The sequence below is a fragment of the Ochotona princeps genome, chromosome 4 (genome assembly GCF_030435755.1).
Source record: "Ochotona princeps isolate mOchPri1 chromosome 4, mOchPri1.hap1, whole genome shotgun sequence".
Lineage (NCBI taxonomy): Eukaryota > Metazoa > Chordata > Mammalia > Lagomorpha > Ochotonidae > Ochotona > Ochotona princeps.
This window is the reverse complement of record NC_080835.1, coordinates 81,177,495-81,191,416: the sequence shown is the minus strand read 5'-3', so window position 1 is coordinate 81,191,416 and position 13,922 is coordinate 81,177,495. Positions and strand designations below refer to the sequence as shown.

Sequence of the window (13,922 nt, the reverse complement as noted above, 5' to 3'; positions counted from 1 at the left end):
CTTTGTCAGCAACTAAATTTAAGTTAAGGGCTAAGAATATCAACATAAAGAAGCAATAAACAATGTAACAAAAATTAACTGTTAAACTGTATAATATAGATATAGTAAGTAAAACAAATATTAAAAATAAAAAGTCTAAGTTGTTTTGGATTGTATCGTTAGAAGATATGAAGAGCTCCTTGGAGTATGATCAAATTTCTGAACGGTGAAAGAGGAATGATTTGGTAGGAAAATAATACTTCTAAAGTTCAATTTACACACAATGAAATGTATAGATGGTTAGCATTCAGTTCAGTAAGTTTTGACAAATGTACACATCCTTGTAATCACATCAAAAATAGCCCTGTGCACCCCAAAATAACTTTGTCACACAAGCTTTCTTGTGCCCCCTTTCAGCTAATCCTTCCCTATTTCAATGCAATTACTACTTTGATTTCTATGAGTATAATTTTGCTTACTCTCGAATTTCATACAGTACTCTTCTGTATCTAGCTTTGTCTATCCAACACAGTACTTGATGTAGCAAACAGCAGGTAGCCATGTATTGTTGAGTAATATCCCATTGTTATGAACACAATACAACTTACTTATATGGAAATATGTTCATGTATACAGTTTGGTACTATTACATGTATAGCTTCTGTGAATATTTTAAAATATTTATTTATTTTAAAAAAATCAGAGCTACAGAGAGAGAGAGAGGGAAAGGGTGGGGGAAGAGAGATCTTCCAATCTGGTTCTCTTCCCAAATGATTACAACATCCTGGATTGGGTTAGACCAACCCCAGGAGACAAGACCTTCTTCAGAGTCTCCCACAAATGTTTCAAGAAGGTGCAGGGACCTGAGCACTTGAGCTATCTTCCACTGCCTTTTCAAACACATTAGCAGAATGACGGATAGGAAGAGGAGCAGCTGGAATTCACACTGGAGCCCACACAGGATGTTGTGGCCACTATGCTACAAGGTAAGTCCCTGTGAACATTGTTATGCACATCATTTTCAGGTAAGCATTTCATTACTCTAGGGTAAATACCAAGATGTATAGTTGGTGGGTCACTGAGTAACAAACTGCTGGTTTTTGAAAGCAGTTATATCATTCTGCATCCAATCAATGACATAGGAGTTTTTGATCCAGAGGTGTAGGGAAAGTTCAGCAAGGATTTTCACTCTGGCTCCTACTCCATGCATAACAGAGAAAGGGAAGCCTCCAAAAATGCTATGGTTCAGCTAAACATGCAGCTTGGTGTGAAGCCAAAATGAAATTTTGTAACATTAAACATAGAGCAATACGATCAAGAAAGACTCTGCATTTTGAGGACACATTTTCAACTGTTCTAAAACATCCGAAACAGGCTGCCTGAGTCTTAGCAACACTGGCTACTGTCCAGGTTTTGTTTTGTTTGTTTGAGTTGTTTTTAAATTTGTCTTCTTAGCAATGGGTAAACTGAATGCAATGGGGGTTGATCTGCATTTCTCTCACTACTAATGATGTTGCACTTGTGTTCATTCCCTATTAGCCACTTACGGATCCTTCTCCCGAAGAAGAATCTGTCCAATGTTTTGTTAAACTCCCAGACAGATACGTACACACATGCAAATGTTTTCTTCTGTGTAGCTGCCTTTTCATTTTCATTTTTAACATTCAGTATTTATTTACTTATTTGAAAGGTGATACTAAAATGGATTTGATCCTAGTAGACTCAATGGATTGCAGTCTTAAAGTACAATTTTCATTTTGCCATTACTTTTAAAAATGTAATCAAAATCATGTTTTAGGAGAATTAATTTGTACAATTACCAAGACTAGATTAAAATACTTTCATAATAATATATGAAAAGTAACTGCTCACTTTGCATTTGTTATATTACTACTCTTTTTTTTTAAAGATTTATTTATTTTTATTACAAAGTCAGATATACATAGAGGAGGAGAGACAGAGAGGAAGATCTTCCGTCCGATGATTCACTCCCCAAGTGAACACATCAGGCCGGTGCTGCGCCGATCCGAAGCCAGGAATTAGAAACTTCCTCCAGGTCTCCCGCGCGGGTGCAGGGTTCCAAAGCTTTGGACCATCCTCGACTGCTTTCCCAGGCCACAGGCAGGGAGCTGGATGGGAAGTGGAGCTTCCGGGATTAGAACCGGCACCCATATGGGATCCCGGGGCTTTCAAGGCGAGGACTTTAGCCGCTAGGCCACTGCGCCGGGCCCATATATTACTACTCTTAAGAAGTATAAACATTAGTGCTATCAACAATGAAAATATGCTTATTCTCAATTTCAAGACTACCTGAAATCAGTAAATTTAAAGTGCCATTTCCTTTTAAATTGCAAATATTTAATGGTCACAAAAAAAAGACTGTATAAACTTAAACCCCATGACATCTCTTTTATGGAACATATTTAGAGCAGGTTACAAATTCATTTCTATGTTCATTTCCTTGAATTTTATAAAAGCATATCAGCTAAAATCTCTAAGTATGGGCCTGGCAGAACAGCTCAGTGGCTAAACCCTCACTTTGTAGGTGCCAGGATCCCAGATGGCTGCCAGTTTGTGTCCCAGCTGTTCCACTTCCCATCTAGCTCCCTGCCTGTGGTCTAGAAAGGCAGTCTAGCTCTCTACTTGTAGTTTGGGAAAGCAGCAAATGATGGCCCAAAGTCCTGGGACCATGCTACCATGTGGGATACCCAGAGGAAACTCCTGGCTTCAGATTGGCTCAATTCTGGGCATAGCAGCCACTTGGGGAGTGAATCAGTGGATGGAAGATCTTTTTCAGTCTTTCCTTCTTTCTGTGAATCTGCCTTCTAATAAAAATAAGTAAATTTAAAAAAAAAGCCACAAGCAGGACAGAATCAAAGAGTACAGAACTTATCAATATTCTAAGTTACTATATATATTTATATTTATATATATATATATATATATATATATATATATAATTTAGCAGCAGCACAATGTTCTTCACAAAGTGCTGAAAATGCATTCCTACCAAAAGCACAAAATCCATTTCTTTACACTTAGCTTAAGCAAACTCAAACTGAGAAACATTGCAACAAAACTGGCTCCCTCAAAACTGTCAGTCAGGAAGGACAAACAAAAATTGATGATGCATTGCAAATTAGAGACCAAACAGGACTGACAACTAAATGTAATGCAGGATCAAGGACTGAATCCCAGATCAGAGAGAAAGCTTACTATAAAGTACTGCATCGCACAACTAGCAAAGCCTGGATATGAATTATAAAAGAGTATTTTATGAATGTTAAATTTCCTGAATCTGAGGGTTACACTGTGATTTTACAGAACAGGGACTATAAATATTTCTTAAAAGAACCACATAATAAATTTTTAAGCATTAAATGTCAGTGTCATTTTTATCTATTTTTTGCACTTATTTTGCTTTTTAACAATTGCTTAGGAATGTAAAAACCATCCTCAGTTCATGTTTTTGGGTTGCTGAGCTTTGCTTGTCAACTCCTGATGTAGATAATGTACTTGTTATTAGGAAATAAACAATTCAGTATGTAAGCATAAAAGGTCATCACATTTGTAACTTACTCTCAAATAGTTCGGTAAAAATAACATTTATGAGAAAAAACAATAAAGATGCAGCAAAATGTTCATAGTTTTTAAATCAAGGAAAGATGAAGAGAGCTCACTGTATTTTGGTTGCAACTTTTTTTTTTAGCAGACTTGCAGATTTTATTATTGGGTTTTTCTCCTTTAAAAGTATAGATATACCACAGGATAGTATTTCTGACACAGTGTCCTTAGTAAACCATTTAACTGATTTCAGCAACTTTCTTTAAAGGTAATGTTTAATTAAAAAGCAAAACAAAACAAAAAAAAACCAAAAAACCTAGATGCTCCTAGAAAGGTGAAACCCAAAAGCCTCAATGTGCAGGCAGAGGACATGGGTCTAGTGGCTCAGATGGAAAGTGTGCCAAAGAAAAAGGTTTCCTGTCAATCAAGATCATCTCAACAACACATACCCATGGGTCCAAAGATACCTAGATTCTCCCGTCATCACCAGCAAACTCCGACGAGGCAACATAACTGCGACTGCCACATCATCTGGATGCTTAAAATCCATGACAATCTGGAGGAAAAGACACAAAGATCAGTTTTCGAAAGTTCACATATTACAAGGATAGGCAGGATGCATTTAGAGCCAGTGTGGTAGCACATCAGGTAAAGCCACAGTCTACATCACTAGCATCCTACATTGGCATTAGTTTGAGTCTCAGTTGCTGCTCTACTTCCCATCTAGCTCTTGCTAATATGGCTGGGAAAGCAGCAGAGGATAGCCCAAGGGGGCACCTGTTACCCACGTGAGAAACCTGGACGAAGCTCCTGGCTCCTGGATTTAGCCAGGCCCAGCTCCAGTCATTACGACCATTTGGGGAGTGAACCAGCAAATGGAAGCATTCTCTCTCTCTCTTTTTCTTTCTCCCACTCTCTCTCTTTCCCTCTCTTTCTGTCTTCCTTTCCTTCTCTCCTTTCCTCCTTCTCTCTTTGTAGCTCAGCCTTTCAAATAAATAAAACAAAACTGTAAAAAAAAAAAGCCTCATCCATTTTGCCCATTTAAGCTAAACATAACTAAAACATGATAATGTTTAAGGAAAAGTATAATACATTGACTCTCAAACTTGAGTGCACATTAAACTCAGCTCAACCATAGCATTTCAGAGTCAGCAGGCCCAGCCAGAGTGCAGCTCAGGAATCCGCACGGGAATTTTGAAGCAGGTCATCTAAGGATCACAAAATGGAAAACACTGGGGTGGGTGGGGGTCAAATACAGGGTCTTACGACTGAAATACTCAAATCCTGGCTCTACCCTGTGATACACAGCATGTCATTTACCACCGTTATGCCATGGTTTCCTCAACCATTATTGGATTATTACATAAAATAAACATAGAGTAGCCACAAATCATAGTACCTGGCAAATAAAAAATGCGGGGGGGGGGTGAAAAAGCAATAGAATTTTTGTATTACTCAAAAAACGCTGATAATGATAGGACAAATAACTATGAGGCATAGATTCTCACATAACACCTACTACATGTGTGAAGTCCTGCAACATTTTAGTGGCTAAAGAGATAAAACAGGAACATTTTTCAAAATCTTTTCCTAAGTTATGCCTAAAGAGTGTAACTGAATAGTAAACTGCAAAGATACAATATCTAAGGGTTTTTTTTGTCATATGAGGCCATTTAACAGCAAACACTTCAATTTAAAAATAGTAACAATCAGAAACTATAAATTCTTAAGGCATATCACAGACTTAAAAATATTTTTAAATGAAAAAAATCAATCGATTAGAAAACAAAATATAACCTACTCCGCCTAGGGGAATAGCATCCCAACTGGCAGTATGCAGCAACCCCTTTGGTCAAAGCCACAGAGACATGCGCAGACATCACCAACAGTGAATACAGCAAGACAAGCTACACTAACCATCCATCCAGAACCAGAATCAACACAAACTATCCAACCTTTACCCTAGAACTTACCACCAGCTTAAATCTTTTACTGTGGAAGTTATAAAATTGATAGCAGCAATTGAACAAAAGGTGATTGAAAATAATCCTTTTATTTTAAAGAGCACTTAATGAGACAAAGAGAAAATAGACAATTTAGTGAAATTAAGAAGGTAATTTATAACATGAGTGAGTACTCAGTAACAAACAGAATTTATAAAAAGAACTAGTCAGAAATCTTGGAGCCAAACAACTTAGTAAATGAAATTTTAAATACAGTTGAAAACCTCAATAGCATTATTGAACAAGTAAAAGAATTTCTGAACTTGAAGACAGGTGTCTTGAAATGACCCAACCAGATTGGGAGAGGGTGGGGACTATTTTAATGAAAACTACTTTGAGATTTATGGGACAGCAATAGCAACCAAGCATCCTCAGGAAAACCTATCCAATGGAATATCTGCTAAAATTTTTCCAAATCTTGCAAAAGATAAGGACACTTAGGTCCTGGAAGCCCAAAGGCCAATTCCCTAATAAATATAGCTAAAAAAAGATTCTCGGGCCCAGTGTGGTGGTCTAGCAGCTAAAGTCTTCATCTTGAACGCACCCGGGACCCCATATGGGCACCGCTTCTAATCCTTGCAGCCCTGCTTCCCAACAGCTCCCTGCTTGTGGCCTGGGAAAGCAGTCGAGGACGGCCCAGAGCCTTGGGATCCTGCACCCGTGTGGGAGACCTGGAGGAAGTTCCTGGCTCCTGACATCAGATCGGCACAGCACCGGCTGTTGTGCTCACTTGGGGAGTGAATCACTGGATGGAAGATCTTCCTCTCTGTGTCTCCTCCTCTTTCTATATATCTGACTTAGCAATAAAAATAAATAAATATTTAAAAAGAAGATTATCTACAAGGCATATTGAAAACTGAAAAACTGTAAAAATTGCTAAAAACTACAAGACACAGAAAGAATTCTGGAGCCGATATTCTGGCACATCAGGCAAAATGACTCCCTGCTACGCAGACACAGAAAGATACTCCTGGCTCTGGTTTCAACCTGGCCCAGAAGCCATTTAGGCAGTTGATGCATTCTGTCTGTCTGTCTGTCTCTCTCTTGGTCTATAATTCTGCATTTCAAATAAATGAATACATCTTAACAACAACAATAACAACAAAAACACCACTTGTGATATCTATGTACCCTGTTTGAGTACCTAGGTTTGAGTCCCTTTCGCTTCTGATCCCAGCTCCGTGGTACTGCACACCCTGCAGACAGCAGGCAATGGCTTACACGCTTGGATACCTGCCACCTACACCTGAGACCTGGATTCAGCTTCCATCTGCTAGCTTCAGCCAGATATGTGACCCTGGCATTTATAGCCATTTAGAGAGTGAACCAGCAGATAAGGGAACCTTTCTTCCCCTACACTGTTTCTAGACTTTCCCTAAATATATTTGTTAAAGTTACTGCCAAGGGAGGGAGCCCTAGAACTAAAAAACATACAAACAAACAAACAAACAAAAAAAACAAAAAAAGTCATGTAATGGGGGCCCAGCACAGTAGCCTAGTGGCTAAAGTCCTCGCCTTGCATGAGCTGGGATCCCATATGGGCACCAGTTTGTATCACCGCAGCTCCACTTCCCATCCAGCTCCCTGCCTGTGACCTGGGAAAGCAGTCAAGGATGGCCCAAAGCCTTGGGATCTTGCATCCACATGGGAGACCCAGAAGAAGATCCTGGCTCCTGGCTTCAGATTGGCTCAGCAGCCAGTTGTTGTAGCCACCTGGAAATTACATTAGCATATGGAAGATCTTTCTCTCTGTCTCTCCTCTCCGTAAATCTGCCTTTTCAATAAAAATAAATAAATTTTTAATTTTAAAAATGTTATGTAATGAGCACTTTTTATGAAGTATGGTATCTTGCTAGTTTCATCTGATTATACAATGGATACTATCCAAATTAAAAAGCATTTTTAATGGCGCAAAATATCATCTTTTTGGATGTATTATAATTTACTATAGTGTTACACTGTCAGACATCCATGATATTTATAAATTTTATGATAAACAGTGCTTTAATTAACTTAACAAATTAAACTTTGCTGAAATTTCTATCTTCTATCTTCAAATAAGGGCTAACAAGCCAGTCTAGCATTATCCCAACTGAGCTATTTCAGTGAGCAAGCTGCTTTGCAAAGGCTGTGCTAATCTATACTCCCATTCAGCAGTATAAAACCATTCTGTTTATATTTTCACCAACACAAAAATTTTTTATTACCCTAATTGCAGAGTAAATAAATGAGTGAAATATCATTGTGGTTTTTAACTTGCACACCTTTAAAATTTAAATTGCAAATTATTCCCAGTTGTTGCTTAATAATTTTTACTTATGGCTTTTCAATTTTATTTTTTAATACCTCATTTCTTTTACAATTATGACCATTATTTACTCCATTTGAAAGGCAGAGAGACAGGGATCTTCTGTGCTCTTATTTACTCACCAAATGCCTGCCACGGCCAGGTTTGGGCTATGCCAGAGTCACAAGCCCAAAGCTCAATCCATGACTCCCACAAGGATGCAGAGCACCCAACAATCTGAGCCATCACCTGCTGTCTCCCCAGCTGCACATCAGCAGGAAGCAGAATGAGAAGCAGAGGAGAGAGGACTCCAACCTGGCACTCCACTACGGGAATCAGGCATCCGAAGCAGGACTCCACTGCTGCACCACATGCCTACCCTATGCTGTTCAGGATGTGTAGACGCTTTCAGGACCTGCAGGCTATGCCCAGGGCTCTGTGCTCAAACACGTCCCCCCCAGAAAGGTTAATGCTCTACTCACACACCAAGTCTGAAGAAATACAGGGATTACACACGAGCAGAAGAAATACAAAGAATAAACCAACAACAGCTGAGGCCCTCTACGTATCGCATCCACAATGTCTGATGAGCACAGAAAGCACAGGAGTTCAGTGAGACTCGCCTGAACACAAAGGAAGCATTTTACATCTACCACTGACGGTGGAAACACTGACAGCCTGCAGAGGCCGCCAGAACTTGCTTCAAAGGCAGAAAAAAGGCAATGGAGTTCTAAGAAACATAAGCAACCCAGGCAGTACAGTATCACATCCATTATTTCTTGTGTTACTTTCTGGTATTAGCCAACAACCTGTAGCAAAAATGATGACACAGAAAAAAAAATGCAAAGACATGACAACCTGTCACTTAGCCAAACTGACTGTGCTGATCTGACAGAGCTCAGCTCCTGGGTGTCAGAGCAGCTGAAAACAACAAACCAAAAATGGAAGATGTGATCACTTACTGCGTCAGGATAGGCAAGAGTCCCATGCCATTTTCCCCACCCCTGCTGCGCTAGTCAGGGAGGAAGTGGACCATTAGACACAGGTATCATCTAACTAAGAACAGAGCTCTGAACAAAGAGGCTTCTGCATTCTTATGATCCCAGGGCAGGGGACAGTAAGGTGGCAGGACTACAAAGTGAAGAGTAAGAAGTTTCTCATCAAAGTGGAAAGACTGTGTCTTCCAAGTTTCCTATTACCCCTCACCTTAACCCCCAACCCACTCCACACACATACACCAGGGATGAGGCTCTGATGAAAGGGCTCACAGAGACCTAGGAATGAAGGCTCCTGAACCCACAATGTGAAACACACATGAGAGCACGGCCAGGTGAACCAGAGACCTAAAGTTTTATTGAGGTCATGATCTCAGGAATCTTGAGCTGTATCCTCTATGTAGGAGATGGTTGCCAGAGGTATGACAACAAAGAGTCACAAAATCAAGGTAGTTTGTGTGGTTAGTAACATGAACACCATAATAACCCACTGGTTGAAGCAAAAACTAATAATAATAAAACAAAAGAGCATGGACAAGCAGGGTGCCTGATTCCTTTAGTGCACCTCCTGGTGGAGACTATAATACAGAGCCATATACCACACAAAGTATGGAAGGGGAAATTTCTCTTATGAAGCTACTAAGGAAACATTTTGTATGCTCAAAAAAAAAAAAAAAATCACAAAAGGAAAAAAAAGCGGGGGTGGGGTGGGGTGGAGGGGGCAGTGCCGGAGCTTAGCAAGTAAAGCTGACGCTTAAGACAGCAGCATCCCACATGGGTGATGATTTGAGTTCTGGCTGCTGCACTTCCAATCCAACCCCCTGGCAACACCTCTGGAAAGCAGAAGATGACTCAAGCCCTTGGGCCCCTGCACCCACATGGGAGACCCAGAAGAAGTTCCTGGCTCCTGGCTTGGCCTGGTTCAGTCTGAGCTACTGTGGCCATTTGGGGGATGAATCTGCTTTCTGTTTCTCTCCCTTTGTAACGCTCAGCTCAAATAAATACATCTTCTTACAAAAAAAAAAAGGTTGTTTTCTTAAAAAAAAAGTCACATACAATTTCAGCTGGGTGCCACACTCTTTGATAACACACAGTTCCTGTTCCTTTCAGGCCTTCTTGACTCACTAATAACCTAAAAGGACATACCAAGAAGTGAAATGAAAATAGCCACAGCTGAGCTGGTTTTGTATGGCATTCCTACTGTTTTCGCAAAAATGACAAGTATGTATGAGCACAAAATACAGACTGTTTAAGTTTGGTGATTCCATGGGTGAGTTAAATGTTCTTACAGTTGCATGGAAAATCGGTGTTAACGTGATAAACAATAAAATTCTTGTCAGTAACTTAAAATGTAGACTTCTTTACTAATAATATTAAATAGTAAACAAAACCACTTTGACAAGAGAGACTACAAAGGGGGGGGGGGAAGTACCTTTATTTGCACTTACTCCTGCTTTTAGAACAAGGAACTCACATTTTTATTTTTTAACTGGACTCTACAAATAATACATCGAGCTCCTAAAGTTCGGTAAATTTTTATGTCATCAGTCTTATTTTGTACAAAAAAATCCAAAAATATAATCTAATTCTTAGCATGCCTAAATAGCTGTAATGATATCAGACATTCACTTCTACTTTCTTCTAGAATTTTTTTATTCTTTATATTTAAGATTTCATTCTTCTGATACTTGGAATAATTTTACAATATAATTTTTAAATTTAAGAAGATAACTTTAAAATTAAATGTAGATGTCCTACGAAAATTAAATATTCCATCATTAAAATAAGTTATTTTGATATATACACATTTAAACTATCTGCATCTTAATAACGTTTGTTTTAAAAAAGAATTTTTTTTTATTGGAAAGGCGGATATGTATATATAGAGAGAGGAGGAGAGACAGAGAGGAAGATCCTCCATCCGATGACTCACTCCCCAAGTGAGCTGCAACGGCCGGTACTGCGCCAATCCGAAGCCAGGAACCTGGAACCTCCTCCAGGTCTCCCACAAGGGTGCAGAAACCCAAGGCTTTGGGCTGTCCTCAACTACTATTGCCAGGCCACAAGCAGGGAGCTGGATGGGAAGTGGAGCTGCGGGGATTAGAACCAGCGCCCATATGGGATCCCGGCGCGTTCAGGGCGAGGACTTTAGCCACTAGGCCACGGCGCCGGGCCCTTAAAAAAGAATTTTTAAAAGAAAATTCACTAAGAATTCGCAATCAAGAATGTTCTCTTGCAAGTGCTGAATCATTCTCCCGTGTAACAGCTTTGCTCCACAGGAACTTTATCCAATTATTCTTTTTGGTTTAGCTACTGTCTAAGATGACAAATCAACAGAGATCACCTCCCCAGCAAGCTTATGGTACATGACTGAGAATAATGTTCACTTCAAATCAAACAAACAAAAAAACCGGGCCCGGCAGCGTGGCCTAGTGGCTAAAGTCCTCGCCTTGAAAGCCCCGGGATCCCATATGGGCGTCGGTTCTAATCCCGGCAGCTCCACTTCCCATCCAGCTCCCTGCTTGTGGCCTGGGAAAGCAGTCGAGGTCGGCCCAATGCATTGGGACCCTGCACCCGTGTGGGAGACCCGGAAGAGGTTCCTGGTTCCCGGCTTCGGATCGGCGTGCACCGGCCCGTTGCAGCTCACTTGGGGAGTGAGTCATCGGACAGAAGATCTTCCTCTCTGTCTCTCCTCCTCTGTGTATATCTGGCTGTAATAGAATGAATAAATCTTAAAAAAAAAAAAAAAAAACCTTAGACACTGTGATCTCATACAACCTTTATGCATCTCAAACACAATAGCGAGGAAACGCCAGACACAGTTATCATTGGTCACCAAGAAAAGGTAAACTCAGGAAAGAAAAGTACATGACATGTTGGCTAAGCAGGAATGTGAAGAATATATTGTTACTGAGCACAAACTTAACACTGATCCTTAATGGTTAGAACTAGACTGGCATCATTAACCCTGTGAGGGGAGCCCTCAAGTGCATCTGGACAGGTACTAACATGATGTGAAGCTCAGAGACCGGAAGTTAGTCCATTAAACTGTCGATAATGATTCATAGCTAAAAATCCACTGGTTTCCCACAGCCAACCAAATAGAAACCTTCTGTTGTTGCACTAATGTGCTCATTTGCCCCAAATGAAATAAGAATTTGCTTTAATTTTGAATAGCAAATAAGTCTCATTGCAAGCACATATAGCATGTTTGGCTAAGTAGGAAGAAAGAGAAAGAAAATGCAGAAACAGTCAAAATTGCAGACACAAGATTAAATCACACACTGTTTACAAAGAAATACAGCTACTTCAAAATGTCTTTATGTAGTTCTCATGGCTTTACAAACTTAGATTCCTACCATATCTCCATTTTGGGAAATGATCAGGCCACTGCAAAAGATAAGAGGGATTTGAGTACTTTTACTAAAACAAAACTCCTTTGCTATCTCTCAACAAGTGATCTCCCAGAGGTGTATGCTGCTAAGAAGAACAATAGACAGGAAAAAAAAAAACACCAAAAACCAAAAAACAAAACTTGCTGGTACATCACATTTTTCCAAGGCAGAGAAATTCATAATAACTTTTCCCTGGAGACACTTTAGAGACCAATGATTGTTGATATTCTACCTACGCCATACAGTCTACACCTACAAGTTAAAACTGAGGCCTGCCACTAAAATAACAGGCTTGATAGAAGGGACTCCATGTTAATCTGGGCTACATCTTAGGTGAGGTACCCGCCTTCCCACACACACCATGAGACTGTAACCCAGCCAAGAAAACTGCATCCTGCTTGGTAAGAATGTTTGCACCCCTGCCTAGGCTGTTCAAGCATGACTAGGAAAAAAGTGAGTTTCACCTGGTACAGCAACCAGGACCTCAAAGTTAGCAATTGTTGGCTTCCATGAAGTAGCTTCACACGAGCTCAGTCCCCGTGAACCTCTCCCAGTTGGTGGTTTTGCCTTTATAAGCCCCACTGTTCTGAAGTTCAGGGTCAATGCATCTTTAGGGCATGAGCCCCCTCTTCACCACTGGCAATAAAGGACTTTCAAATCTTAATCAAGTCTCAATAGTGTACACAACAAATGAGACTTGAATCTATTAGGGCACATTTCTGGAATGTTGTCATGCAAGTCTGGTAAAAACCCAAAGGAAAAGAGACAGTGTCACCAACACACCCTGAATCAACACTCAGACCCTCCCATTTGAAAATTTAAAAGAAGAAGAAGAAAAAAAAAAGACCTGTTTCTCCTTGTCCTGTAGTCACTACTGACTTTATAAAGAACAGGCCCTCGTACTTTGGTCATGACCACAAAGACAGCTTAGCGTGAAAAATAAGCCCCTAACTAGTATGTGCAGTGTTAAATACCAATGTATGCAGGGTCTCCCACCACAGATTCCTCTAGTACCCCATTTTCGGAGGGGGTCCGGTGCGTGGGAGATAAACAGGGGTGGGAGATAAACAGGGGTTCCATGGAAGCAATTCTGGTTTATTTGGGAAGCACACTCTTTTATGGAACAGCGAACAGCCTCAGGCCAGGAATTCCAGGAGAGGAGCCAACTGTCAGCAGCCTAAGGAAGCCACCTCCCCTAGGCCAGGGGCAGGTGAGCAAAATGGCCCCTGGCTAATCAGTCTTTCTTTAATCAGTCTTTCTTTAAAACCCCACCCTGGTTCACACCCAGGGCTCTTCTGTTGGCTGCCATCTTGCTCACCACCCTTCACCCAGTGAGTGACCTTGACCATTAGTCGTCTTCTTGTTGACTTAGTGACCTATTTGCCCTTGAGCCCCACAACTGTAGTCTAAAGGCACTTACTTCTGTTTTTCTTAGGATTTATTTAATTTATATAATTTATATTGTGCAGGCAGATTTACAGAAAGAAGTAGAGACAGAGAGATAAGATCTTCCATCTACTGGTTCACTCCTCAAATGGCCCTACAGCTGGAGCTGAGCTGATCCAAAGGCAGGAGCCAGGCCTCCTACAGAGGTTTAGGGGGCTAAGGATTTGGTCCATCTTCTATGCCTCCCCAGGTCACAAGAGGGAGCTGGATCAGAAGTGTAGCAGTTGGGACATGAATTGGTACTCATAAGGGA

The 13,922-nt window shown here is 40.5% G+C and overlaps 1 protein-coding gene across 1 annotated transcript in view; it reads right to left on the bottom strand.

Moving 5' to 3' along the window:
* Positions 1-13,922, bottom strand: part of ALKBH8 (alkB homolog 8, tRNA methyltransferase) — a 66,310-nt gene that overhangs the window by 26,836 nt on the left and 25,552 nt on the right. Inside the window, exon 8 of the mRNA XM_058663961.1 lies at positions 3,993-4,099. Within this exon, the coding sequence (XP_058519944.1) occupies positions 3,993-4,099 (107 nt within the window). The remainder of the gene's footprint in view (positions 1-3,992; positions 4,100-13,922) is intronic.